The 27,451-nt window shown below is 41.0% G+C and overlaps 1 protein-coding gene across 3 annotated transcripts in view; it reads right to left on the bottom strand.

The window, feature by feature from the left end:
- Positions 1-2,023: 2,023 nt before the first annotated feature.
- The window catches only part of LRP6 (LDL receptor related protein 6), a 124,003-nt gene continuing 98,575 nt past the window's right edge, over positions 2,024-27,451 (bottom strand). For all 3 annotated transcript variants that reach the window (XM_065632091.1, XM_065632099.1, XM_065632107.1), the window contains 11 exons: positions 24,128-24,330; positions 22,034-22,245; positions 21,648-21,838; positions 17,053-17,262; positions 15,589-15,714; positions 13,996-14,232; positions 12,169-12,279; positions 8,996-9,226; positions 7,641-7,777; positions 6,371-6,468; positions 2,024-4,610 (listed from right to left, as the gene is read on the bottom strand). In XM_065632091.1, the coding sequence (XP_065488163.1) occupies positions 4,319-4,610; positions 6,371-6,468; positions 7,641-7,777; positions 8,996-9,226; positions 12,169-12,279; positions 13,996-14,232; positions 15,589-15,714; positions 17,053-17,262; positions 21,648-21,838; positions 22,034-22,245; positions 24,128-24,330 (2,048 nt within the window). In that variant the 3' untranslated portion in view covers positions 2,024-4,318. The remainder of the gene's footprint in view (positions 4,611-6,370; positions 6,469-7,640; positions 7,778-8,995; positions 9,227-12,168; positions 12,280-13,995; positions 14,233-15,588; positions 15,715-17,052; positions 17,263-21,647; positions 21,839-22,033; positions 22,246-24,127; positions 24,331-27,451) is intronic.

The raw sequence follows: 27,451 nt of genomic DNA, 5'->3' as shown, positions 1-27,451 counted from the left end.
ATTATGCTAGGACTACAGCAGATTGATTTGTATGCACCTACAGGAAAGTTTTACTCATCTGCAAAATGGACCTCAAAAGTAAGGGAACAGTATTAAAAAAAGGGAAAAAAAAGTGCTTCCTCTCCTGTCTGGTATGACAGAGCACTAGCTCTTCAGGTTTAAAATAGCAAGTATTCTGTTGTCTGTCCTACAAGCTGGCCAAAAGCAGTTCAGGCCATGCAGACAGCATCCAGCTTTAACACTCCAATGGGCAGCAAGGCTGACTCTGCCAATGGGGGCGTGTAAATGCGTATGCGTGCGAGAGAAAATTATTAGCTTTGGGTAAATTCACATTATCAAAGATACATGTACCTGCATACATACACTTGTACATGCACGTGGGGGGAAAAATGTTACGGCAGCAATCTGGAATTTACAATACTGAAAGTTACAACTCACAGCAAAATGAACCCTTTGATATCAACTGGCTCATTTGCATATTTTGCATTACTGTAAATATTTCATTTAATGTATGTGCACAGGTTGAACGAATTTATATTCATGGAAACCACTCTATTTCAAATGCAAATGTTATGTGCATGTTCCATTTATCCTAAGTTCTTTTCAAATAAATATCTTGGTGTCCAAAAGCAACGGAGAAATAAGAAGTATTCCTCAGGGAGGTATAAAATGCATGCAGTATATGACATGTAAGGTATAATTTTTAAATGCAAGATTAAGTCTCATTAATGGTGCCATTTAAACATGCTAAGCTCCAGCTGAACACGCAAAGGTTACTTTTCAACAAATTATGCTGCAATGTCCTTTTTGATTTTTTTTTTAATAAGTACAAAGGACTGATCCTTTCCTGATTGAGCACATCAGCCATTTCCATTGCCAGACAGTCAGCTATAAACACCTCCCAGGTGCCTACATAGAGGAAAAAGTGCACAATGAGTACTTGTATTAATGCCTCACTGTGTGTGTACCTGATGCTGCAAGATAAGGACATTTGTGCTTTCATTTACATCAACGAGACTTTCATGCTAACACCACAAACCCATTTTAGTGACCTCCTGAATTGACGCGTGTATGTTATCAACATCACAGTCAACTTGAGAAGCAGGAGAAAGCCTGATCCTCACTGAGGAAAGGAGAGAATATGAATCATGACTGGCTCAGTGGCGGAGAGGATTCAGCCAATCTATGGTTTATCCACTGGGAATGTGTCAGGTGCACATACTAGTTGCATCAACGCATTTGCAATTTGGAGATCTGCCTAACAGGAACTTCACAACTCTTTCAAGATTTTACTCTAGGTTTACTTGGAAAATACATGTACCTGCGAAGGCAGATCACAGCTTCCCAGTAAATAAACTCTTTGGTTAGTCCAGATGAGAAACAGTCTTCTCCTTACGCTGGTCATCTTCAGTGGAAAAACACAGTCTGTCCACTTTCCCCTTATTCATGCAAACCTCCCAGAAGCAGATTACTCAAAATATCTGATGCACAAACTGAAACGTGTATCAGCCTTGATCAAATTCTACACTGAATCATATGTCCACCCCACAGACTTCAGCTGAGTTATGGACAGACACAAACTAGTGCAGAAGGCAGGCAGCATGGTCCATATGCAGAGGACATTTTTCTTCCAAAGAACACTTGCTGTAATTAACACACGAATTTACCTGCAGGAAGTCCCCTCCAAGAGCAAGCCTCAGCGAGGCAGTCCAATCACACCAGAAAGAGGATACCACTCCTTAAGCTCAACAACCTTAGAGTTTTTCAAACAGAAATTGGCACACTGAAAAAAGTATTTGCAAGAAGAGACCATTGCCATCGCAGTACAAGCACTTGGACTGAGATACAACAATGCAATATTCTTCTGAGTTCATTAGTGCAAGTTTCCACATGTGAACCCCACACAGAATGCTGCATGTGAAAAAATGTAAACAACAGAGAAGTTTCTATTCCCATTGGCGTGCCAGCCTCAACATCCCCTGCCTTGACACACCCGCCCTCCCCCCCTTCATATAAATGGTTTTGAGTTCCCTTATAGTTCACAATACCCTCCTCAACATCCATCCTGCTGGAGAACACAAACAAGCTTCTTCACCAGCAAGGAAAAGCCAGAAGAACAGCTACCACGATTCCTAGATACCTAGAATGAAGCTGGGCAAAAAAACCCCCTTAGTATGTCAGAGATCAACTGCAATAGCCTGGAGACCACCCAAGGCTTTTAGAAGCTTCCTCCGGTAGCCTGGACTACTAAAAAGACCCTTTATTACAGCTGGAATCCCAAATGCCACGGTTTTCCACGGAGCTGAAACCAAATGAGGCTCTAGTACTCCAGATGAGCGGCAGCACTAGCAAGAATTACGTGTCACGAATTCTGTCAAAGGCATGACTTAAAGCCCATGCTACATTTTCAGGTTATTTCTCTTTTAGTTGAAACTGGCTGGGAAACAAGCAACAGAGACCAATAAAACCCGAATGGCACCTCTGAAGAGTTGTTACACCCAAAGACTAGGAGGCAGAAGCTCCTCAGGACCTTTGTTTTGAGACAGAAGACTCGGAGGGCCAGTCTTTGAAGGCAGTGAGCACCTTCAACTTGTATTTGATGTCACCAGAAGGTGCAAATGCATAATGCCGTCTAAGATCAGGTACTCTGTGAGCTCCACTACAGTCAAAGCAAATCCAAATTACTGCACTGGAGTCAAAGAGGAGTTAATAATATCCAAGGTTGCCCCTCGACCTACACAAATAAATGCTTTCACTTGATTATATACTCTCCCTGTCAAAATCACCATGGTGAGGCTGACAGGAGAAGGGGCTAAATATGATAATATACAAAAATAGAGATGCAAATATAAAATGGTTTGGTTAAGAATATCTTAAAATTTGACATTCACAGCGGTTAACACTAAAGTATTAAACTCACACCACGCAAAAGAGGAGGTATGTCAAAATCATACTGAGAAAAAACTGGCTTTACCTAACACAAAGAAATCATGAGCAGTTAATACAGTACGGGAACCGCTTCCAATGACCAAAACTTCTATTTTTTTTTATGGACAGTTGCTCCACTGAAAGCTAAATGCTTCCTTACTAGGAAAAATAATATATATATTTATATATATGATTTGTATACTGTGATATCAATATACACTGAAAGTACTGCAAGGATATATTATTCATTTACAGTAAAACTAACTATCCACGGTTAAATTCATAGTTTATAAATATGCTGTCTATATTATATGTGGTATAAAAATATTTGACATTTTGTGGGCACTAGGTCAAAATAAGGTTTTCTTTTTTAAGGGACTAAAAATCATTCAGGTATATGCATATTACCCTTGTCAATTACGTGAAAATCGTACTGACCTGGTACAAAACAGAATCCTACTGTGTTGGTAAAATGAAGAAGGTAACGTATAGCACGATACTCACTGCGTGACAATGCTAGTTAGGAGAAGAAAAGAATTTACAGCAGCCCGGTTCTAGCGGTAATTTAAATAAGGACATCATGATTTAAAGTGACGTGGGCAGGAAGAAAGGATGCAGAAGAGATGGAAAAAGTTAAACTGGAGAAAAAAAGCAAACTTTAAATATACCCAACAAAAATCATTGAAATTCCAGAAGCAAGGAGGGAGCTCTAAACATTCTAGTTTGGTAAATGCATTTAGGAAAAACAGAGGTGTATTAATTTTGAAAAATGTGTGATTATTTTTCTGGATTCACTGCTACGATTGCTGTATTTCTGTAGAAAACAAAGCCCTTTGTGTAAGGTTAATATCTGTCCTGACTGCGTTTTCAAGTTTAACTTTAGTTGCTGGCCCTCTCTAGTTAACATAGAGGTTATTTGGCTACTTCCAAGTATCTATGGTATGCTGCTCTGAGACAGACTTCTTTATTATTATTTTCTTTAAACATTTTTGGTATTGACAAACCCCACATCTCACCTCGCTGGACAAGTAACACATCCCGGTCCTTCCATTTCCTTATGTGCTCAGTCACTTCACTGGATTAAGGCATGTTTTTGTGTTCCACTTGCAAAAATAAAAACTTTTTGTACAAATGTCTGGGGTCTTTTATACAAAAATTTTTTCTTCTTATGGCACAAGCAGCAGCTGCTGTTCTAAGAAAATATATAAATATCTTTTTTTTTTCTTCTGTACAAATATCTTCAGTATTCCTCCACCCCATTTAATAACATTTAACTGTACACTGTCCTACCTCCTCCCTTGCCGAGAGCTCCCTCCCCCCTCCCCAATAGAACATTTCGTATTTACACTTTTCACGGCGGAGGCAGGTATCGGGGCGGGGGGGCTACCCCTCATGAGGAGTCCGTGCAGGGGGACGGCGGCGGCGGGTAGAGGTGGTGGGAGTAGCTCCGCTCCGTGTAGGGGGAGGGCGGGCAGCTTTCATAGTTCTCCTCTGCCGACAGGTACTGGCTGCGAGGAGTGGGTGGCGGGGGGACGGGCTCAGAATCATAGTTCAAGTCACTGGTGTAGCCCTTGGCCGTCGCTGCCGTGACCCTTCGGCTGGGGGCATAGTCACTGTCGCAGACATCTGTGCTGCAGGGCGTCGTGGGAGGTGCAAAATGCCGGTAGCTGTAAGGCCTGTAGCTGTGGTGGGGAGATTTATGGGAAAAGAGTTGGCATATAAAATGACTGTGCGTTTTGGGTGATGCGCCCGCGAACAAGCGAGTGGCAGATAAGCGAAGGTGGAATTGGAGAGCGGGTCGGCCTCTCCGCAGCAGAGACACAGCATCACGCTCTCCTCCCTCCAACACTGCAGACTCACTAACTCCCCTGCAGAAGGCCTATCTCTGCGCTACAGCCTCAACAGGAATACTAATTATTAATTATGCACCAACAAAATGCTCCCTAAAGCCTTAGCTGAGGTAGAAGAAGTTGCTCCTAAGACAGGGGGACTGGAAGGGCATAGATAGAGGGGACAATAGCTACGTTGCAATTATATGGAGAAGGTATTCTGTTTCCATCATCCAGTTTACGGCTGCTAACTTCCAAGCCCGAACAGGGAGAGTGAACTTCACCTGGCACATTCACTGCCAGAGTAGTAACTGGAATGGAAATCCCAAAGGCTGCTACCACAAAATAGCTTTTAAAATGAACCCAAGATAATTTAAAGAAAACAAATCAGAAAGGGAGGTGCTTGGTACCTACAACTACCAGCATCAAAATCAGTTGCTGGGGGTGGGTGGGGATGCAGCTCCTCTATATTCAAGTCAGCACATTAGGAGAGACAGCAAGATCAGAAGCAGGAAGGCCAGGGTTTATTTTTGGGGTCGGGGAGCATTCAGAAAACATTCAACCCTATGCTATATTCCTAATACCATTTGTAATACTCAAAGTCACATCAGATAACCAGTGAGCAGCGTGACTCATGCCAGTGCCAAATTTTGAGTTTATTTCATTAGAAAGCTACTCATCATTTTAAAAGATTTTTCATATGGCTGCAAGCGACCATTATAAACATCTGGTCTGACCTTCTGCACAACAGAGGCCATATTTTCTGCTAATGGAGAAGAGATGTCTTTTCAGCCCCAGAGACCTCATTATCCAAAAGCCCCCCAAAGGCTTTGTGTTAGGAAGGCACTTCTTTCAACAGACAAATACAGTGCTCTCTTCTCATTGACCAGACCTACTAGTGATTCGGGAGGGGAACATTTACGTCCTTGGGTAGGAGGTCTCTCTTTCTTTATTTTTGGTATTGAGTCATAAAATAATGACCCTAAATAGCATCTTACAGGGAAGGGGAGAAAGATACATTCAAGTAAACAGAGATAAAGCTTGCATGCCAATAAATATCAGTCAGAGAAAACAGACAAAAGGTTAGCAACCTTTTTCAGATATTAACCCTTAATATGTCAAGTTAGAATTTCTGTGCTTTATCTAGGCCATAATATTAAAGTTACTTCTGACCTACTAGCCTTTATATTGACAACTTTCCTCCGTATGGTGTTTGCCTATCATTTCTAAAAATCATGTAACAAATCATTTAGGACAGAAGCCTAAAACAAGGCAGGGTTCGTTCCAAGGTAAGTATTTTTGTCTCAGAGTTATTATGGTACCAGATTTCCTTTCATATTTAGCTAATTTTGCAATGCATGTTGCCATTCCCCCTAAAGCAATATACCCGAGAGGTGTACCGCTAACCCACTTTATGATTTACCTCAAACACTGCTGAACTTACATGCACGCTTCAGTGACATGATACATGTGAACCCATTTAAGCACCTGTTTTAGTGTTTGCAGAATTAGGGCCTTTGATTGCAATTCTTATGGAGTAGAGGCTGTCTTTATTCTGCATTTTCTACACTAACTGCTTTGATTCCGATGGAAGCTATTGCAATAATAATTACCTGTAGGATCTATGAGTGGATGGGCTGTTTGAAGAATAACCAAATTCCATGGTATAATGTGAACGTTCAGTAGCTGGTGAAGGTGGTGGGTTTAAAATCTAAGGGGGGGAAAAAAAAGAATAAAGCCATAGTTTTAAAAAAAAAAAAAAAAAAAAAAGATATGAAGGAGAATCAGGAAAACATCAGGTTATAAATTTCTTCCTAGCACTGTTTAATAGAAACCTTAAGTTAAGAACTCTATGCATAGCTCCTCTCAACAAACACAACTTTTCTCCTGTTTATTCCCCAGTTCTTTAACAATCACTGGAAACACTGCTTGTTACCATTTCCACAGAAGCTATTACTAAGCTTTTCTCAAAACATACTGACTGCTGTTGCTATTTCGACATATCCAGTGCTGAAAAGTAAAGTTGAAGCTAGCTGTTCAATACTAGATTGTCACTAGGGATACCACTGCCCTAGGCAAACTGGCAGATGTCCGCTGCTGCTAGCTTGCAGTCCCCAAGTATGATGCTCTTTATAATATTTGCAGCGTGCTGTCCAAGGCAAGCATTGCTTCCCTATACAGGCATGTTCTTTCTGCAAACAGTATTTTGATTAGTTTCAAGACATAACATGATGGTTTGATTTTTTGAACCGAAACCAAACAGGTGAAGATTCCAGCCTGTGCTGACTGAGCACATAACTCTTTAATAAAAATAAATAAAACAACCACCACTGATGATAGAAGTAAAGAGACAGGGAGCCCTCTAGGGCTGGTACCAACTTTTATAGAGCATCTAGCGCAGCACGCTGCCCATTTGTGACTAGAGGAATTCTATGGAGTTGCAAGACACTTGTTTATTTATCTGTCACTTGGCAAGATACGTGACACAAAACTTCATTTTAATTCCTTGAAAGGTCTATACAGAATCAACCGTCATCTTACCTCCAGAGGCAGATGGCAGAGTATAATGAGAGGCAATCCCTCTACCAGAGCTGCTTAGCATTTATAGAGATTTTTTCATCTCCTCTGATGTTCAATCTAACATCTTTTTCTGGCACTGAGCTCTCTCACAACTTTATAAAATTAATAGAAAATTCCTATACCGTTTTTGAAGAAGACAATCTCCTCTCCCTTCCTTTTCAAAATCACTTCCTCCATAATCAAACAAGTTTATTAGGCTAGAAATCTAAAACAAAACTTTCATCTGTCAATTAATTATCCTCAAAAAGACAGTGGCACTTCCCTGAAAGCTGTTAAAGGTCTATGAATAATAGAATGACTTACTGGAGGAAAGTAAGTGCCTTTGGTACTTGAAGAACTACTGGAAGAAGCTCCAGTGACATGGGCCCTGTCATAGGGTGGCCCACTGCTCCCTCCCATAATGCTGAGGGAGCTGATCACAGATTTACCTCGAGACATTCCTGAAGAAGAACAAAGATGTATGTCAGTATTAAATTCTTTGAAGCAAACAGAGAAAAGAAAGCTTAAAAAATAATGCAGAGGATAAGAGCAATATAAGCACAACTCCTAAAACCAAAATTAATCTTCTTGGTATTAATAGCAAATTTGGTGCTCCCTGATGGACAACTGGAATGCAGACTGTCAGGGAATAAATGTGTTGCGTTTGTGTATCAGTCACTTAACTGGAGGACTTGGCACTGGGCTATACTAGACCTCTGTGAAGAGAAACAGATTTCTTTCACTTGAATGGCTGGAAAAGACTTGAGAGAACAGGCATTCAGGCACTATTTCTATGCCTCAAAATAAAACATGAAACTGACTCTGACCACCTCAACTGAGCAACTGAAATTTGTGCAAGAGAAGAGAGAGTTTCTGTTCTTTAATTTCCACACTGTTAAGTGAGCTTGTGCTACTGGACTGAAGCAAGCTGGCAGAGAGTCCAAGTGAGAAATGCAGAGGTCTGCCCCTGTGCTTGAAATAATGGTGAAAATTCTGCTCAAAGACTCTCTTTATGAAAGCAGGTTATTACAAAAAGTAAAGAAATTTAGTGCACTATTTTAACCCTTTAACAGCCACACAGAACCTCTGTGTTCTGACTGGAAACTGCTGGATCCAAAGCCACATGTTACAGTACATATTTAATCAGTATATACAGAAGCAATGCACATAAATGAAGTGCAACATTGTGGTTAAGTCTTACTTTTGAAACAGCAGTAACATCATGCACTTAGATTGGTGTTGGAAACTTCGCCATCAAACAAAACAAGCCGAGACCACAGTTATTGCTCGTCAGTGCAGACTTCGCAAGAAGTTTCACAAGCATACAAACCCAGTCTACAAATCTAATAAGAGTAATTACATGATGTTTAAAGTCTCCTGACTGTAACTCAGTGTAACTTTAGTGTGTACTGTCATGACACCTTGTTTCTTTAGTAGCAAAAGAAGACAATTCCCACTATATTTGTATTTATTTGATACACAGTTCTGCTAAGTATCTAAATGCTCATGCATAGGTAAAAATAGCAGTTCATTATTGTTATTAAGGATAGCAAGTAGCCTTGACAATCCTGGTTTCCAGCAGCTTCGAAGAATGATGCACCTGGAACAGATATCTATGTATGCTTAGCTACAACTATGTGGTGCCAAAGAGCAGGATAAGGATCACACCATCTACTCACCAGGAAGAGACCCTGACAAGGAGCTTGGGTGAGGTACATAACCAAGAGGTACAGAGGCTGGTCCGTGCACCACATAATCATTGGTCATTGTTTCCCCATCTCCCTTCATGCGTGGGCACAGCACCCTCTGGCAGATGAAGTACATTGCTCCGACCACAAAAACTGTCAGGATCACACCAATGATTGAGCCTATTGTGTTGTTGGGCTGTGGCGCAGGCTCCTCCGTTGTGTCTAAAAGGAAAAAGGAAAATCAGACCATGTAAGTTAATCCAACAGCTTCATGTACCCTCAGTTTTCCTGATGCCCACACAGGAAAAAAAAAACCCTCCTCTTCTGCAGGCAGACAGCTTTCAAATGAATATATGTGAGGAACAAACAGGCACTGGGACAGGTCTGTTTAAAGAGTCTGAGTGTCCGTAAGGGCTACCTGTGCACAAGATGATCTCCACACACGCAGGGAAGTTTTTGAATCACAAATGACAGGAAATGAACAGTACGTGCATGTGCAGGGGGCTTGATGAACCAGGTCCTGATCTTGCTTCATGCTGACAGGCAGGGCTATCCTTGAACTGCAGGAACAAGACCTGCAGTCATGACTCCAGATGGCACAGTGCTGGGGACTCCAGTTACACTTTTGCTTGTCGTTAAAGACAATGACAACTACATTTCACGTTGCACCTCATCACATAAGCACCTAGTTTATCACCCAGTGTAACAGACTGGCACCTCCTTTTCTCAACTGTGTAACATTCACTTATGCTGAACAGTTGAGGTGATGCACCGATGACGAATTTTGGGTTTGCTGCTATTTATTAAACTACCTAACCTACTCCACACTGAGCACCATCTTTAGAGGCACCATCCTTGCCAGGAATCTGTATCTGAAATGATTTTTCAACAGTCAAAATGAGTGGCTTTCCCTACAATACCAATTCTAAGCAATGACATTTCTGGGAATAACTGACAACCCCCTGCCTGCGCTTCATGAATTTGACAAGAAAAGGAGACTTTAAAGTATTTTCCTGTTCCAGTCAGTGTTTTACATCTTATCCGTTACTGAAAGTCTTTTCCTCAACACATTTTCTTCTCCCTGAACACCAAACCAACACTTTAACCAGCTTGTCACAGTCTACAGAGATAAGTAAACAGACTTCTGATCATACTAGAAGAGGAACAGTGACAACTGCAATCTTACTCTGGGTGGGCTAATTTTCCATCCTCTGTTACAAAGCCAGAAAATATATGAACTATAGTAAAGATAACTGCACATGTCGTGATAATGTCACTAATAACTTCGTAGCATGACAGAACATCTCCTATTACTCCTTCTTAAGATCAAGGATGCAACTCTGGCTTTGCATTTTCAAGTTATGTGTGTGTCAACCACGATATATGGATCTCTAACACGAGAAGAGATGTCCCTACCCAGACTTGTGCAAAGCATTTGACACTGTCCCAACAAGATGACCTTGTCCCTAAATTAGAGAGATATGGATTTGACAGGTGGATCACTTAGTGGATAAGGAATAGGCTGGATGGTCACACTCAAAGAGTCGCAGTCAGTGGCTCAATGTCCAAGCAGAGACCAATGACAAGTGGGGTTCCTCAGGGGTCAGTATTGGGACCAGCGCTGTTTAACATCTTTGTCAGTGACATGGACAGTGGAACTGAGTGCACCCCCAGCAAGTCTGCCAACAAGACCAAACTGTGTGGTGTGGTCAACACGCTGGAGGGAAGAGATGCCATCCAGAGGGACCTTGACAGGCTTGAGAGGTGGGTCCGTGCAAACACCATGAAGTTCAACAAGGTCAAGAGCAAGGCCGTGCATGTGGGTTGGGGCAATCGCAAGCACATATACAGGCTGGGCGGAGAATGAACTGAGGGCAGCCCTGAGGAGAAGGACTTGGGGGTGTTGGTTGAAGCTCAGCATAAGCCAGCAATATGAGCTTGCAGATCACAAGGCCAACCGTATCCTGGTCTGCATCAAAAGAAGCGTGACCGGTAAGTTGAGGGAGGTGATTCTGCCCCTCTGCTCTTATGAAGACGCACTTGGAGTCCTGCGTCCAGCTCTGGGTACCCCAACATAAGAAGGACAGAGACCTGTTGGAGCAAGTCCAGAGGAGGGCCATGAAGATGATCAGGGGATGGAGCACCTCTCCTATGAAGACAGGCTAAAAGAGCTGAGTTGCTCAGCCTGGAGAAAAGAAGGCTCCAGGGAGACCTTATAGCAACCTTTCAGTACCTAAAGGGGCCCTACAAGAAAGCTGGAGTTGGACTTTTTACAAGGGCATGTAGTGATAGGACAAAAGGTAATGGCTTTAAAATGAAAGAGGGTAGATTTAGATCAGATATAAGGAAGAAATCATTCACCATGAGGGTGGTGAGACACTGGAACAGGCTGCCCAGAGAAGTTGTGGATGCCCCATTCCTGGAATGTTCAAGGCCAGGCTGGATGGGGCTTTGAGCAACCTGGTCTAGCGGAAGGTGTCCCTGCCCACGTAAAGGGGGTTAGAATTAGATGATCTTTAAGGTTCCTTCCAAACCAAACCACCCTATGATTCTGTTTGCAACTTATTTTAAAGCACCAACAGTGAAAATGAACTTTCCAGTTGGAATTTTAAAGGCAGAGATTGTCTTGCAGAGCCCTGGAGATTTCAAGGTAGGGGATATCACATGTTACAAACCATAAATCAAGCTCAGAATTACATCTTTTCAAGATACAAAGGAAATTTTAGAAGGTTTATTCTGTAAACAGAGTGCTCCTCTGATTCTAAAAGCACCTGCTATTAATTCTCTGGATGAGAAAACCATGAAGCAGAGCGCTTATATATAAAAGGCTCATGCTGCTAGAAAGATTTTTTAATACCGCACCATCTCAGCATACTAACAGGTTATAGTAAAACAAACCTTTTATTTCTTTTAAACATTTGAAATTATAAGCAGAAAAATTACTATCCTGCACTGCCTCAGATACTACTTGTTCCGAATACTAGTTATTTTTGTTATTCCTCTTCCACCACATTGTGCATTAATGGCATGACAACAGTTATGAACAGGAGCATCCATTTTGTGAATAATTAATTCAGTCTGGTTGGCAGAATAAAATCTAAGTCATAAAAAAGGTAAGAAACAAATTTTGGATACTGCAATCTAGTCTCAGGTTTTATACTTACAGCATCCTTGCTCATCTGAGCTGTCACTGCAGTCCAAGTTGTGGTCACACTTCTTGCTTTTCCCAATGCACTGACCGCTGGCACAGCGGAACTGATCGCTTAAACAAAGCACTGGAAAAAGAACCCCCCCGACACACACCAAAAGTCAGTATCAAAGACTTCTACTTTTTAAAATGATTAAAAAACCCCAAGACAACAAAGTACACAATCAAGAGTATCTTGGGAGAGCTTAGCCTGCTGCTAGATTAATTTATTGAGGTAGCCGGTGGCATACAAAAGTCCTTAATGCCAACCATGCAGTAAAAGAGATTCAGTTTTCTGTTGAGGGTTTGCACAGAGGGTACCTGGTCCTCACTGCCTACTTATTTACAGTAAGAATGCTACAAGATAAAGTTACCTTGACTAAAAATAACCCGGAAGCAGAAGTTCACTGAGAACACAGGCACTTATCCCAGGACATGGTTATTGCAAAATTACTGTAAGAATACCCAACTCTAAGCATTTACTGTAATATAAGAGAGAAGAATTAAGTTATTAAAAATAAATCTGCCAAACCACGATGATAAAATTGTTTAAGAAAAATAAATGTGGTTTCTCAATGCCCTTGTGCTCTTCCTGTAAACCAGAAAACTCCTTGATCATGGGACAATATATTTCACCTGACATTATGTTTTTAAAGTCCAATGAAAGACAGAAGATAAAACTGGAGCTTTGCCAGTACACTCAAAAAATAAACCACCACTTTGGGAACAAAGGTGCTGCAGGCAAAGTGCTGGCTGCTGTTGTTTACACATATTTTTTTGCCTCCTGTTTCTCATAAATCCAGAAATTCTTTCTGATTCCAGTTGAATTAAGTTAAACTAAAGGCTTTTCTGATCTGTAATCAACTTGAATACTCTGAATAACAGGGTCACTTTGAAGGTGATAAACAGCCCCTGGTCTGATAACTCCAGTTGCTGGATGGCAACTGGGAATCTAACTTACACAACGTATTTTCAGATGTGAGCATCTCATCTGGTTAAAATATCTTTCATCACACAGGAATTTCTGCATTGGTCTGTATATTTTTGTTTGAGGTGAAGCACATTTTTTGGAAAGACATTCAGCCTTGATTCAAGACCCTTAGACAGTCTCTTCAAAGAAGGAAAATGTATTGAAAGGATATGGAGAAGAGGCATTCTTTCAAGCTCAGAAGTTGCCCCTACAACTCCTCACTACTTGCGCAGTGGGGAAAGGGAGAGTTTGCTCATGTTTCATGTTGTACAGTGGTGGGATAGTTCAGATTTCACCAGCATAACCTGTCCATTCAAAAATTTAAAAAACCTAATTCTCATTGTGTTGGCAATAGCACCTCCCTCTGTAATCATGGCTTAAATACTCTCTTTTGCTGTGCTCTATATGAAGAGTAGGTCTCCAGGAATCTCACCTGTCTGTCACTCACAAAAGCTTAAACTAATTTTCTTCAGGTATTATTATAATCCCAAGATCTTTACTCCAGACAAGGTACACAAAAAACTAGGATTTGCTCCACTTTGTAATTCACTCCAAGTTACCAGATTTTTAAAGGTTAAAAATATATCATCTTTTTAATACTATTTTTCACAAACGGAGCTTAAAATCACTGTGCAAGAGATCAGTGTTATTTCTGTCTCGCAGGTTGAGAAATAAAAGTGCAGAGTTGTGAAATAATTTCCCATTCAATGGATCAGTTTAAAAACTAGCCAAACCTCAGATCCTTCAAAATCCTACTCAGCAATAACTTTGATATCTATCATAGCATCCCCATGACAGTTTTGTTTTCATCACACTCCGAAAGAGCCTCTGTACCTTCACAGTTCTTCTCATCTGAGTTGTCCTGGCAATTTGCTTCTCCATTGCACCGAAGGGCACTTTCTATGCACTGTCCACTTTCACACTGGAACTGGGTGTCTGAGCACACTGGGCAGTTCTTTTCATCACTGTGGTCCTCACATTCAGTGAAACCATCGCAGCGCCAGGCCACCGGGATGCAGTCAATCTCACCTGTGAAACAGGTGAACTGCTGAGGCGAGCATGTTGGTGGTTCTTTAAAAAAAACCAAACAAGCAAATAAACAAAAATTAAAATTCCAGGTGAACAAACAGCAGATCAGGACAGGTAAGGACAAGAAGAGCTCAGTTGCTTTCATTTATCAAGCAGCTGATAAACCTGCCACATCATAAGGCAACTTCCACCCCCACTGCCTCTGCAGTCGCTTGTGCAGATCTTGAGCCCCAGGTGACTGGTGCAGGCTCAAGCTGGTGAAGGCTTATTAGACAAAGAATAAGAGGAACAGAGAAACATGCACACTCAAAACACAATTATTTTCTTCCCTTCCCATTTCAGCTTCTTACACCCTTCTCTTAGGAGGTCTTCAAAAGTCTTCATTTAAAGTCAACAGGCTTTTTTACAGCACTGTATATAGGACTGATGGCTCGCTTTTTAATGTTCAACAGTCATTGTATAGAAAACCTTAAAAGGATGTAATGCGCTGCAGATTGATGCACTGTGACTCAATGTCTAGTTATGTGCCCTCGACCGCTCTGTTGAAAATTCTTTTAAAAGAACGAAAAACTGCTCCATTCAGTCAAGTTGTGCTATCTCAACACAGCTGTTAGTGGTTATTTAACATTTACTACAGTAACTGTTAATCTCACGCAGTAAGTAAGTATGGATTTTTTCCTCTTTTTTAATCCTCCTTTCCTCCCCCTCCTCACCCCTCCCTTTTTGGCCTGGTATTAAACTTGCTCTGAGAAAATATCTGGATTATGTTAGCTCTTGTTCCATTGTGAGACCACACATCGCCTTGATGGCGAGAAGATTGCATAATAAATCCATTCAGTACGGTGGCACAAAGAGACCCACGCACCAAAGTGCTTCTCCTCTCCCCCAGTTCCACTCCACCCTTGGAGACACCAGGGCATGGGCAACAGTGGTCGTAGCACCACGGAGGAGGCAACTCGCCCTTCTGGGATTGCAGTTCAGAAAGACACGCACAGGGTGAGTTTAAGGAGGACAGCGAATAAAATGGCACAGACATGGTGTAATATGTCAGAATGTGAGAATCTACCACTATCTGAAGAAGGCAAACATACAGAGTAATAGCAAAAACTTTTTAAAAAAATTATACAATTAAAAAATGAAGTTGAAACAATTCAGTGGTCTTAAGTAGAAAGGGTGAACAGAAATCCTTATTCAACAGTCAACTAGTGAATCTTTCCTCTTCTCTTACTCTTTCTCAATACTTGCAGATTTAGGTGGGGGTGGAAGCATGTAAAAGCCCATAACAGTACCTGGTGCACTGTCACATTCTTGCTGCTCAGAAGCCACCCCCCAAAAACAGAGACCCTCCCCAACCCAGAAGCTGAGAGCTCAGCAACACAGAGCACAGGAAGGACTTACCTCCGCAGGACAGCTCATCCTGCAGCAGAACAAGGTGGACGGGGCAAGAGCAGCGTGTGGTGCCATCGCCCTTCACGATGCAAATGTGCGAGCAGCCACCGTTATCTTGAGAACAAGGATGTTGTCCTGTGATTTTAAAAATAAGAAAGACAGGTACTGATAAGAAATCTCCACCTCTTTTCTGACCTTTCAGTGATTTCTAAGGGCTCACAGGACTCTACTACTTCCTTCCCCCTGGGGAGAACACCACTAAAAACAACTCTGAAAAAGTTGTACTTTGTTGTGTGCATTTTTCCCTTTGCACGCATCAATAATTATCACGCACATCAATAACTGTCCGTGATCTGAACCATTGTGAGAATCATGCCATGGGGTCTACTAATACAGTAAACAGCTCTAAAAGCATTTGGCTTCTTGTGTGAGGTAAAATTGGTTCTGCAGCAAAAACAGCAGCATTAGTAATACAAAAAGATGCCTTGGATTCCACACCTCATTTTCTCTACCAAACACCATTAAAAAAGTAAACTTTTCTAATTTATGAATTCTGAAGCTTCCACGCTGTCTCTGAAACTCAAATTAATGTGCTCTAGATAAATATGTCTCTTCATTTTAATGTTTAATAAGGACAACATACTTCTCTTGGAACTCCTGACAGATGTACTGAGATTAATAGCAAACAAAACTAGTAGTAGTCTGCACTGATGCTTTAATTAAACATCCCCAGACATTTTTCTACATGTTTCTCCAAGGCATGCACCACAGCCTATTAACTCGGCCTATTTCCTCCAGGATGATGGCAGCTCCACAGCTTTAACCATCGAACTCCCATCGTTTCAAGCAAGTGTAGGGGGGAAGGCTATATCCTGGTAAACAGAAAACCACGAAACCAGAAAGCCATGTTCAACATAAATTCTTATTTAATACATAACTCCTTTGTGCAATGCAATGTTGCTCTTCTGTCGTTTACTTTCAATACAAATTGCCACCAACAAAAATTGTTCACTTTGCCTTCAAGGCAGGCAGTCCATTGAAACACTTACTGCCAGTAACAGGCCCTGAGAACTGTGCATGTCTAAATGGAGTAAACACCTAATAGCAATTCACTAGCGTGTCACAGCTGTAATCCAGAAAATTCTCTACTAGGCATAAGAGGGCATTTCCACCGTGTCTACAGACACTCAAATGCCAGGTGCCTGTACGGGACTACCCATCAAGTTGTCATCAGCAACAAAACGTGACACTGGGTTTGTGATAGATTTCCAGCCCATTGCCAACTGCCTGAAGGAAACAAACTTAAACGCCCCCTGGCGATGTACAGACACAAAACGATACCAACTTCTGGCCCCTTGGATCTGCACTGATGTCGATCTGTGACAAGGCAAAACAGGCTCATGTCTCTGTGGCCACTCCTTGCCTCCAGCCCCACAGGCACTGTTTGCACTTGCAAGCAGGGACTGCACTTACTGTATTCCTGAATGTTGAGCTCTTTCACAGCATGGATGTCACTGAGTTGTGCAATGCGAGCTTGGACCTTTGTACGTCCTTCGCGACCAGTCATATCAATCTTTTCAATCATCTGTTGTTGCCTGTCAATCCAATACAGCCAGTTTTCAAATACAGTTAGTCCCACAGGCTGCAAGATATTAGAGTCTTCCAAAACAATCCGGTTAGCACCTGTAGAGGCAAAAGAGTGGTTCAGTCTTTCGATTTTACTTGAGCTACCACAAACATCTTCTACACTACTCACATCATTATTTTCCACAACTTTTATGCTACCAGGTAAAAACACAAGCAATCCCAGGTCATCTGATGCAAGACTGATGCATTTTACAGACACACATTTTTTTTCTACTTTCATCAAGACAAGTTTTGTGCTTCAAGTACATTTCCTGTATTTAAGAAGCATCTGGAGTTGGGGGCTCAGCTTTCATGAGCCTATCTAGTCTTTATTGGTACCGTGAGAATTGGTCATTCTTTTCATTCTTCTACCCTTTTTTGTAGAGATGGCCTGCTTTGTCTTGGCATACAACAGGCAATAAGAACATGGATTATTAGCTTGAGTTAACTAATACAAGATAAAATCCAAGTCGAAACAAGTTAGTTAGTACTTTTCACATGAATTATGAGATTAAGGTAAACACTTGACTTCTGACTTCCTCATACTCTCTTGTTTCAACTACATTATCTTCACTAAGGTTTTCATGCTAAATTGGGAACGCTCCTTTCTTCCTAGCGCACACTTACTTTCCTCAGTTCCTTTAGCAATCACAGCTAAAAGCCAAGAGGCTTTTAGCCTGATGCCTCTGAAGAGTATTTGTTGACTTCTATGCTAGATTACCTGGCATCAAATATAGTCAAGAGAAACCACCACACTTAATGGTTAACACACCACATAAACAGAAGACAGTCCACAGCTGTTTTAAAGGTATCATTAAAGACTGTCCGAAGACAGTGAAGACTTTGTAACTCATACACAGAAGGAAAATACAGGGTGTTTCAGAAGATGGACCCAATTTGAAATTATTTTGCTTTGAAATCGGGCCCATGTATGTTATTTAAAACCTGAGAGCTCAAAAGTGAGGTTTAATCCATGCTTTTTTAATTTTACGTAACACAACATGGTCATTAACGCTCAAATACTGAGTGAGGTTTATCAGAGTCTGAGCATACAATTACTCACAAACATAAGGAATCTGGTTCAATTTTGAAATGCTGAAACAATATTACATAGTCTAAAATTAGGCCACAGCTCGAAAATTTGGTATTTCAGATATCTGGGCTCGCTGCTATGCTCATTTTTCACTTTTGCTACAGCAGCTTTGCATATGTTCATCCACAAAACAACTTCCAATAAGTTTTTATATTTTGTCTTGTAAAAATGTACTAGTACAACTGCATACCACAGAAAAGATACATGTATTTTATGATTTTATAATTTGAGCAGGTTCTATCCTTCTGCTTTGATTAGCAGCAAAAATAGTTTTTTGGCTTGTTGAGAATTTAGTTAACAGTATGTCAGTGCTGATGACATACAAACAACTTCAGCTGTGAAAAACATTTCTTTTCTTTTCACTAAATGCATACGGAGCTCAAAAGTTAAGTAACCTTACAAACATTTAGCAAGTGGTAACAACTAAAGCAGAAAAATGGAAATTCAAATATTAATCCTCAGCTAGACTGGGCTCTCTCCCACCACTTTGGAACAACACCAGCAATGATCTGATTAAGAAAATATGTTGATGGATTCCGAAGAAAACTATACCCAGACTGATGTAGAAATTAATAGACTGACTGATGTAAGTCAAATGAAATAACTGCAACCATCTATTAACCCCCATGAACATGAGTCACTGTATAAAGGTAAGAAACAGCAACCTGCATCTCAAGGAGAAGAAAAGCTAAGCTGGGAACAGAGGAAAATGCAAAGATAACAGGAAGGAATATAGTTAAAACTAAGACCTTGACCTACCCAGATGGAGTCTGTACATGCCCTGCTCTGCCATGCCCACGTCAATCAGCATGGCATTTTTGCAGTACGCTCCTAAAGCTCTGAAGCTTAAAATTTTCACTCCTTTAATGTCTTAATCTTTCTTTTTAATATTTGTGACCAAGTGTAACTGACTATTTCTGACTAAACAGAGACACTGAAATCCCTCCTTCCATAAACCAAAAATAAAATCTGAAGGTGGCTCATCAGGGTGCTAGCCCCCTTTATTGGGAATGTCAGATGAAAGGGAGAAGTGATTAAGAGGAGATTTGTCTCCTGGCATCACCATTCTCTTTCCAGCAATATCTTTTACAAAAAGACTTTAAACCAACCAAATACATACAAAAATCAGGACACACCCGTAGCTTTTTCTGTTTCCAAATAAAAATTACTTAATTCGAGAATCATTAGACGTTTCCAAATCACACTAATTATTCTGGAATAGAAGAACTAATTTCCAAATAGTTTCCATGGTGGGGAGCTAATTCCAGTCATCTTTTCATAAACAACCCCTTAATCATGTGAAGAATCTGGTTGGCTTCAACAGGATCTCCCATTTGGGCAACACAACCGAGTCCCAACTGCATGCCTGAAGCACAGGGAGGAAGAGAAGGACTGCAGCACATAAAAGGCATTCTAGCTCTCCTCTTTACGGTTACTGGCATCTACAGAGTCAACAGAGCAAGAGACTGTGCATGTTTTTAAGAAGTTAACACGTAGAAAAATTACTCTGCTGGTCAAAAGAGCCTATTAATCAGCATTCCTAAGCACAGGAATGCATCGCAGCAGTTAGCAATTTATCGTGGTGATTACAGCAATCTATTTGCAGTGTAAATGCCAAAAAGCAAGACACGTTTTGCAATTATTTTTTTACATGTTCTTTGCAAATATGGTGAGCTTTTACTACACAATATTGGTGATCCAACAGCCACATCTTTAAAAAAATGCAAAATTATTAAAACCAGACTAGATTAGAATTTAGATCCATCTCACCCTCTGGTGTCCTAATTTCTGGCAGTTAGCAGACATATAGAGAGAAACAAAGCACGTATGTTCTGCTGCTGCCCATTATTTTACTCATGCAGACCTTAGATCCAGGATAACCTAGAACATACCAGGATACACCATACCATTTCCTTTTAAAAAAACCAATTCACTAACTCAACTCAGCTTATGTCCTGTGTTTTAAAATAGTAAAGAGTTGAGATATCACAGTTCATTAGTGACCCTGAATCTTGCAGTGACACACCATGTTAATCACTGAAAAAAATTACTATCTTGCTGAGCCTCAATTCCAATCGTGTAGTAAAACTAAAATGCTTTCCAAAATAAAAGCTTATTCTAGCAGCTTAATAAAAGGCTGAAGATCACATTGGTTCAGTGGGATTACATGCTGCTGCTTTGAATGCAGGTTTCATGTCATCAGTGAGAGACATTACTGCAAAATACTATTGTTTTCAAACTTGCTCACAGACTGCAAAGTGTGTCCTTAATTCCTTATACGTGTACTTACGCTACTGACAGTAGAATAACACCCAGCTTAAGTACAAGGACATGCACTACTTAAACTGGGGATGGACTTACTGCGGAGGAAGGAGAAATTGTACCTCTGCCCTCCTCTAGCAGCAAAGCGAGGGGGGCATGTACCACATCACCTAGCAGAGATGGGTATGTGTGTGCTCAGAATATCCTGGCACTCCCACCAGCAGCATCCAGCCCAGCTCCTGTCACAACAAATAAGCACCAAAGCCACATGGGACAGCTGAGCTGATCCAGCAGCTTGCTGGATCTGGCTGGTAAATCAGATACATCTCAGTGTCACTCAATCTCACTGTGTGATTTTGCCTCTTCTCTTGCTCCAGTTCTGGTTGCTTGCTGGACTCTGACTGAACCAATTCAGCTTTCCAAACCAACAGAACACTGTTCTCTATTTCTCTTTTTCTGCATATTGTTGCTAAGTTATTGTTTTGCTTATGTGGTTAAGTCAGCTGAATCAACACAAAGAGGAGGTCAAACCAAGCTTAGGGAGCAGGCAAAGAGAATTCCATAGCTGGAAGAGGGAGTTTTTTTGCCCTTTGAGAACAGGGAGATGTTAGATCTTCTCTATCCTTCTCACATCATTACACCCTAAACGACAGGTACATAAGTGACCTGCACACCTGCTGCTTAAACTCTGCAGGAAAGATTTTTTCCCCCTAACAGGAAATTTTCCTCTTGATTGACAGACTACTGCACCAAACGCGATGCCTTTAAAAACAACCCTCCCACTCCCCTTTCCAAAACTGCTGCAATTTATTTGTGAACTGACTTTGGGAAACCACACGAAGGTCTTGCAGTGAGAAACTGAAGTAAATAGCATGTGTAACAATTAATAGTGCAAATCATAGATAAAGGCATGAGACTGTAAAGGCACGCAGCATGAATCATGCACATTCCCCGGCTGGGAATTTAGGGAGCGATTAGAATCACAGTACAGACTGTTTATAGTAGGAAGGAAAAGAAGATACCTTTCTCTGCATTCCCCCACACCCACACCACACAAATGAATCACTGAATTAAAGTGCTACTCTACCTGAAAGGTCACTGCTTTCAATTCTCCGCAGGTCTGAATCAGCCCAGAACAACTTGCCTAGCTGGCTGTCAATAGCTAAGGCTATGGGCTTGCTCAAACCACTGAAAAAAAGGACCTCTCGTTCAGTTCCATCCAATGCTGCTCTCTCAATTTTAGGAGACCTTTCCTGTAGGTTGGTGAAATACATGTATCTGGAATAGGAATGATCAGATGAAAAAAAAAATTATTTGATCTTTCCACATTTTTGCTGTATGACCAAGACATCTTAACAAATGTCAAAGATTGTTTTTATTCTGACAAACAGAAACCAACCCGCAGCAAGAAAACCATTTGATTCTCAAGACCTTCAGCCTGAATTTCCATAGATCACTCTTTCAGCTACATACCCTTTCTCTGGATTCACCACAATGGCCCTGGGCCTATCTTGATCTCCTTTGAGCACCACTCCCATGGGTCTCCCATCCAGGCGGGTCACATTGATCACATTAGTAGCTTCACAGGTCCAGTAGATATAGCGGCTGTAGATGTCAATGCTCAGGTCATAAGGCTGCATATCTAGGTTCTGATTGGGAACTGGACTTGTCACAACAGTGAGGCTCTACAAAGGAAAGAAAAACAACCCACAGAGAAGCATTTAATCTGATCCAACGTGAGCAATTTTATTTGCTATGGATGCACCACATCAAACTACTGCTCAGCTAAAGGAGACATCCAAAACATTATCATAAAGTAAGGAGACACCCAGGTTCAGTTGCCCCACCAACACCTTTAATCAGATATAGACACTCGGTCCTGGTGGTTTGTTGTAATGGCAATCATATAAGTTGGTTGTAACTTCTAAGACTTTGTAAGTTTGACCAATAAATCCAAATTGTCTCCAAGTTGAAGATTCAGGGTCAGCTTCCACATTTCCTCTGCTTTGTTGACAACTCTAACTTCAGTTTGGATAGACCCAACCCCAGCACATTTAGCAGTTCACAACAGAAACACATCACCACTGACTTCCAAAGCTGCAGCTGAACAGATAAAAACACAGGCAAAGTGAGGCCAGACAGCACTTGAAATTCTTGCCTCATTCTCCTCCACCATTGCTGCCATCACACTTGGGGGACACAACATAAGGATGAATAATAAAAGGGAAGGCAACTATGCCAACAGACAGAAAGGATATCAGCTAGTGTAATACAGTGAGTTTAGAGTACTTCCAGTTAACATACTTCTGCTTCAAATTTCTTGCCTTCTGCTGGTCCAGACCGCTGGAGTTCACATGCTCTTCTTTTTTTTTTAATTTATTAATTTTTTTAGAAAGAAACTGCATAGTCTCCCTACAGTGAAAGTTGAACCTAACCGAAATCTTTCATGAACTTTAAAAAAAAAAATTTGAAGAAGACTGATAAATCACAAAACATGGCCTTATATAATCTTTTTTGAAAACTCCATGCTTGTGAGGTAAGCAGCCTCCACCCTTTCACCCCCAAATTAAACTTCACCAGAAAATTTGCCTAACTTTCTTGTCACCTCTATGAAAGGGTGTGCCTACAAGTCTTGCACTTGTTTATTCTGCTGAAGCTGGCAAGAACCCGGTGCCTTTTGACTAGTTTTGGGTGTTAAACTATTTAGATATTCCAAAATTAAAACCAGTGCTAAATTAAGAGTTAAGACTGAAGGGCATTTCAGCAGGATCCAGCTACCACCACACCCACCACCAGAAACCACACTCTCTTACAAACTAAACTGAATATAGCACCTCTGTGTTGTTCATCTTACTCTCCTGTTCCTCGCTCATTCAAAAAAATCAGGAAAAAAAAAACTATTTTAAAATGTGAAAATGAAAAAGCAGTCATTGCTTGCAATTAACCTCACTAAACCTGTATCACCTTTTGCTTTCTACCCTACTGTACTTTTTCTATATTCCCCAGTCAAATACATTTTCCCAAACCTGCTATATCTCTTACAGGTCACTAGTTTCAACCTCCTCACTCAGTGCCTCTGTAGTTGACAACAGCTCTTTGATTCCTACCCACCACCAGAACCTGGGAGGCTTCATACACAGCCATGTGCTCACAAAGTCCCACCCTCTTCATTTCAAGAGTCACTGCCCCTGCACCGTGCTCATCTGCAGCTCTTCCTTCTCTCTCACACACTCTGTTTCTCTCAAGAACCTTCCCTTCCATGTTTCACTTCTCTCAGATGGGGGTTTCCAACAGCCCCCAACTGAAAGACAGTGTTTGAACAAACAATGGCACTGTGAACAACAGTACCTTTCAGTTGGCCTTAGTCTTTCATGTTTTACTTCTTGCTGTGTGCCCCAGATTACTGGCTGAGGACTCCAAAAACTCCAGATGCCACTCGTTTTGCCAAGTGACAGCTAGTGATCTACAGGGAGTCTGTGCATCTAAATGATTCACACACTATCATTCATTGATGGGTGCAGGGCATCCCTCCCTCATCTTTCGGTAATTCCATCACCCACAGGATACCTGGCTGCCGTCTTCCTGTGCCTTGCGGATAATATTCTGACGAGAATCAATCCAGTAGAGCTGCTTATCCAGAGGGTCGTAATCAATGGCTCGAACATTCCTGAGGCTATGGATAGGGAGTATGATATCTGGACTCTGCTGCTCATCTATCACCATGCGATTAATTGCATTCTTCTGACTGAACAACAGAAAGGTTGTAGGAGCTTGATAGGTAAAAAAAAAAAAAAAAGGAGGGTGAAAGAGTTACACATAGTAATAATGTTGGGTATTTTTCTGTTCAATAACAACTACTACATAAAATTAGAGAGTACCTATTATTTCACTCCCTTCTCCCTCTTCCTTTGCCAAAAAAAAAAGGGCAAAACATAAAAACCCCAACCTCTTATCAGTTTAGAAAGCCTTTCAAATGACCTCTTTTTACTATAAATAACTGAATGTGGATGTGACAGGCAAAGATAATTTTCTAAGTCACAGGACTGAGGAATGTGAAGATTTCTGTCAAAAAGCACGTCAAAGAAGAATGGCCAGCGATGCCTCTCAAGAACTGTCCATTTTCTTTCTACAAGGGTCCCAGGGAAATGCAGCTCCATTATTTTGAAGTTGAACATTTTGCTAAGTAGATTTCTATTTGCAGAGGAAGCTGACTAAAAGTCAGCACTGATTCCTTATTTAGAGGTCCCAGGGAAGAGAAATTGCCATTAGAGTGTCTCAGTCCTGTTCCCACAAATGCTGTTCCTGCCTTAACTGGAATGGAACAACTAATTCAAAGGAAAATCTCTTAGGTGTGTAGATGGCTGCATTTCTGGAGAAAAATCTGCTCACTCTTTGCAAATTTATGTATCTTTCTTATTTCCAGGTGTACATCTGGGAACACTAAACTGCAATTAGAAAAAAGAAAAAGTCTGATGCTCTGCTCCAGCTTTCCAGATGCCCAGCAAAAGTTTCCTGGACAAATTATTTTTTTCTTATAAATACCACCAAACATTAGAAAATATGACTTCCCCACCCTGTTTAGCTGTAGTTTACTGGCTGTATCTTACGGGAAGTGCACAAGGCATTTAATACGTCGTTAAAAAGAAATCATCTCTATTACATAACTGGGTCAGAAATCAGATGAGGTAGTTAAAGCATTTTCCCTTTTCACAGTGTTCTTTTCAATAAATGGTCTACCTGGGGCCACTATTGTGCAAGACAGCACAAGAACCAGCAGCCAGGAATGCAGATTGTAGCCTCTCTGAAGTTTGTACTATCAATTCTCTACAGCACAAGTCTGGAGGGATTAGCAGTGGGACACTGCACTCATCCAATCCAGCCTGTAAAACTGGTAAAGCAGCACCTTGGAAAGGGGAGGCAGCAAAAGTCTTCCAGAGAACATCATCACCTTCCTTTGTTATTTTAGGCATATGCTTTGAACATTTACTCTGGCTGCTGGAAAAAAAAAAAAAAAGGTGGGGGGAGTTTCCTTGGTAACTAACACTCGATCCTAGCATCCTATAATAATCACACCTAATTGCAAGATACATTTGCTTTCTGGAAAACCTGTATTTCCCCTTCAAGCATTTCTCCAATAATTTCAGCTGCTTTCTACTTAGCTCTAAACTGTAAAAGAAAGCACAAAAAAATAAAAGCCAAGTTCATATGAATGTGTACAACAAAATAATAGATTCAGAAAACATCAGAATCCTTACCAAGCAGTTAAGAGGGTAATGGAAAGGGAAAAAAGCTTAAGATAAAACAATGCAGGAAAACATACCATAAGCACCTAAAATTCTTTCCACTTTTCCCCAAAGACACCCTCTTATTGTCTAAGATTGCCTGGCTTCCAACTTTGAACTGATAGCTCATTATAAAAAGCAACAGCAGAATCTCCCCTCTTGAGTCTCCACATTTCTGAAACAGTATCAATTTCAGAAAGCTCTTCTCAGATTTCATCATTCTCCTTCCCAAGAGTCATATATTTTAACTATATTTTTGGCAGGCAAATGGAGTCTCCTGTCTAACACCGCCTTCAAACTTCATGGCACGTGGTAGGTCTGATGAGATACCAGATCTCAGAGCAGTGTGTCCTTCCTGTAATTAAAAGAATCTATGCACGTATGGTCAGGGTGATCCAGAAGGGAGGAACCGGCCTCTAGACAGGGCTTGGACTAATAATAATGCTCAGGAATATATAAGCAAGTAAAACAGGCAAGAGAAAGTTAAAACCATTCATGCTCCAATTACAGTGGCCAAGAGAAAAAAATCAGATTATACACAGAGAAGCTTAAGTCTCCAATTACCTACAAATGAGAAGTTGGAAAGTTTCCAGGTTTGAACACAGCAGAAGGGAAACTCCTAATACCCTACGAACAGCCCTGAACTGTATTGCGGGTAAATGGTTCTATTTGCTCACAACATGTGTCCTGTATTTCTCCTTCCTTTGTTACCAAGAGCATTTTGACAAGAAAACATGACTTATTCTCTGCTGGAAGTCAAATTCCTCCACCTACAAAATCACAGTCATCACCAGAGAGGTGCCAGCCATGCTTCTAACTCACAGGAAGGTGTGAGAGTGTTAGAGTACAAAAAACTAGTTGCCATGCAAACATCTCTTGTAATAAAAAAAGGAAAGGAGGAGTACAGGACACATGGGAGCTAGAAAAAGCAGAGTTTTCTGAAGAGCATGATTTTCAAAAAATGCCATGAGGTGGCATTTGTGGAACAAGCTGCCCTGCTTTTGGCTTTAAACCAACAGTTGGATGTCTCTACTCATGCATAATGCAGACAAGATACAATCTGTCTCTCTGTACCATGAATCTCTTCACCCACTGACTAATCTGAATGACAGCAGTGGAAATCAGCCATCCAGTGTGGTTGCCAAAGTTATGAGAGCTTCACTGGCAGCCAGTTATTGAGAGATGGATAAATTATTTGGTTAAAAACTAATTACACACAGCCCAAGGGGCCTTGCGGTTTGTATTCTGCACAACAATAAAGAAAAATGGGGCTTGGCTGCCCTGAGATCAGAAATCTGAAGTGCTGGGCTGACCATGGAGCCGAGGCTCTCCTCACCAAGAAACACACACTTTTGGGGGTACGAGAGTGGCCCATCTCAGCATCTCATCAGTCAGCAAACAGAACTACTACAGAATTAAAGCCTGATTCACCTACAGGCTACGCAAAGTCCAGAATATAGACCAAACTATCCCATATCCTTTATGTCAGGCAAGTTTAGAAAAAAATACGCAAGCAAGCACCTGAGGAGTGTTTGACAGACAGATACAAAAACAAAAGCATTTTGAGCCTTCCTGCTCACATAGATTTAGCTGAGTCACTAAAAATATT

This window comes from Caloenas nicobarica, chromosome 1 (assembly GCF_036013445.1).
Source record: "Caloenas nicobarica isolate bCalNic1 chromosome 1, bCalNic1.hap1, whole genome shotgun sequence".
NCBI lineage: Eukaryota > Metazoa > Chordata > Aves > Columbiformes > Columbidae > Caloenas > Caloenas nicobarica.
This window is presented reverse-complemented; position numbering and strand designations above follow the sequence as displayed.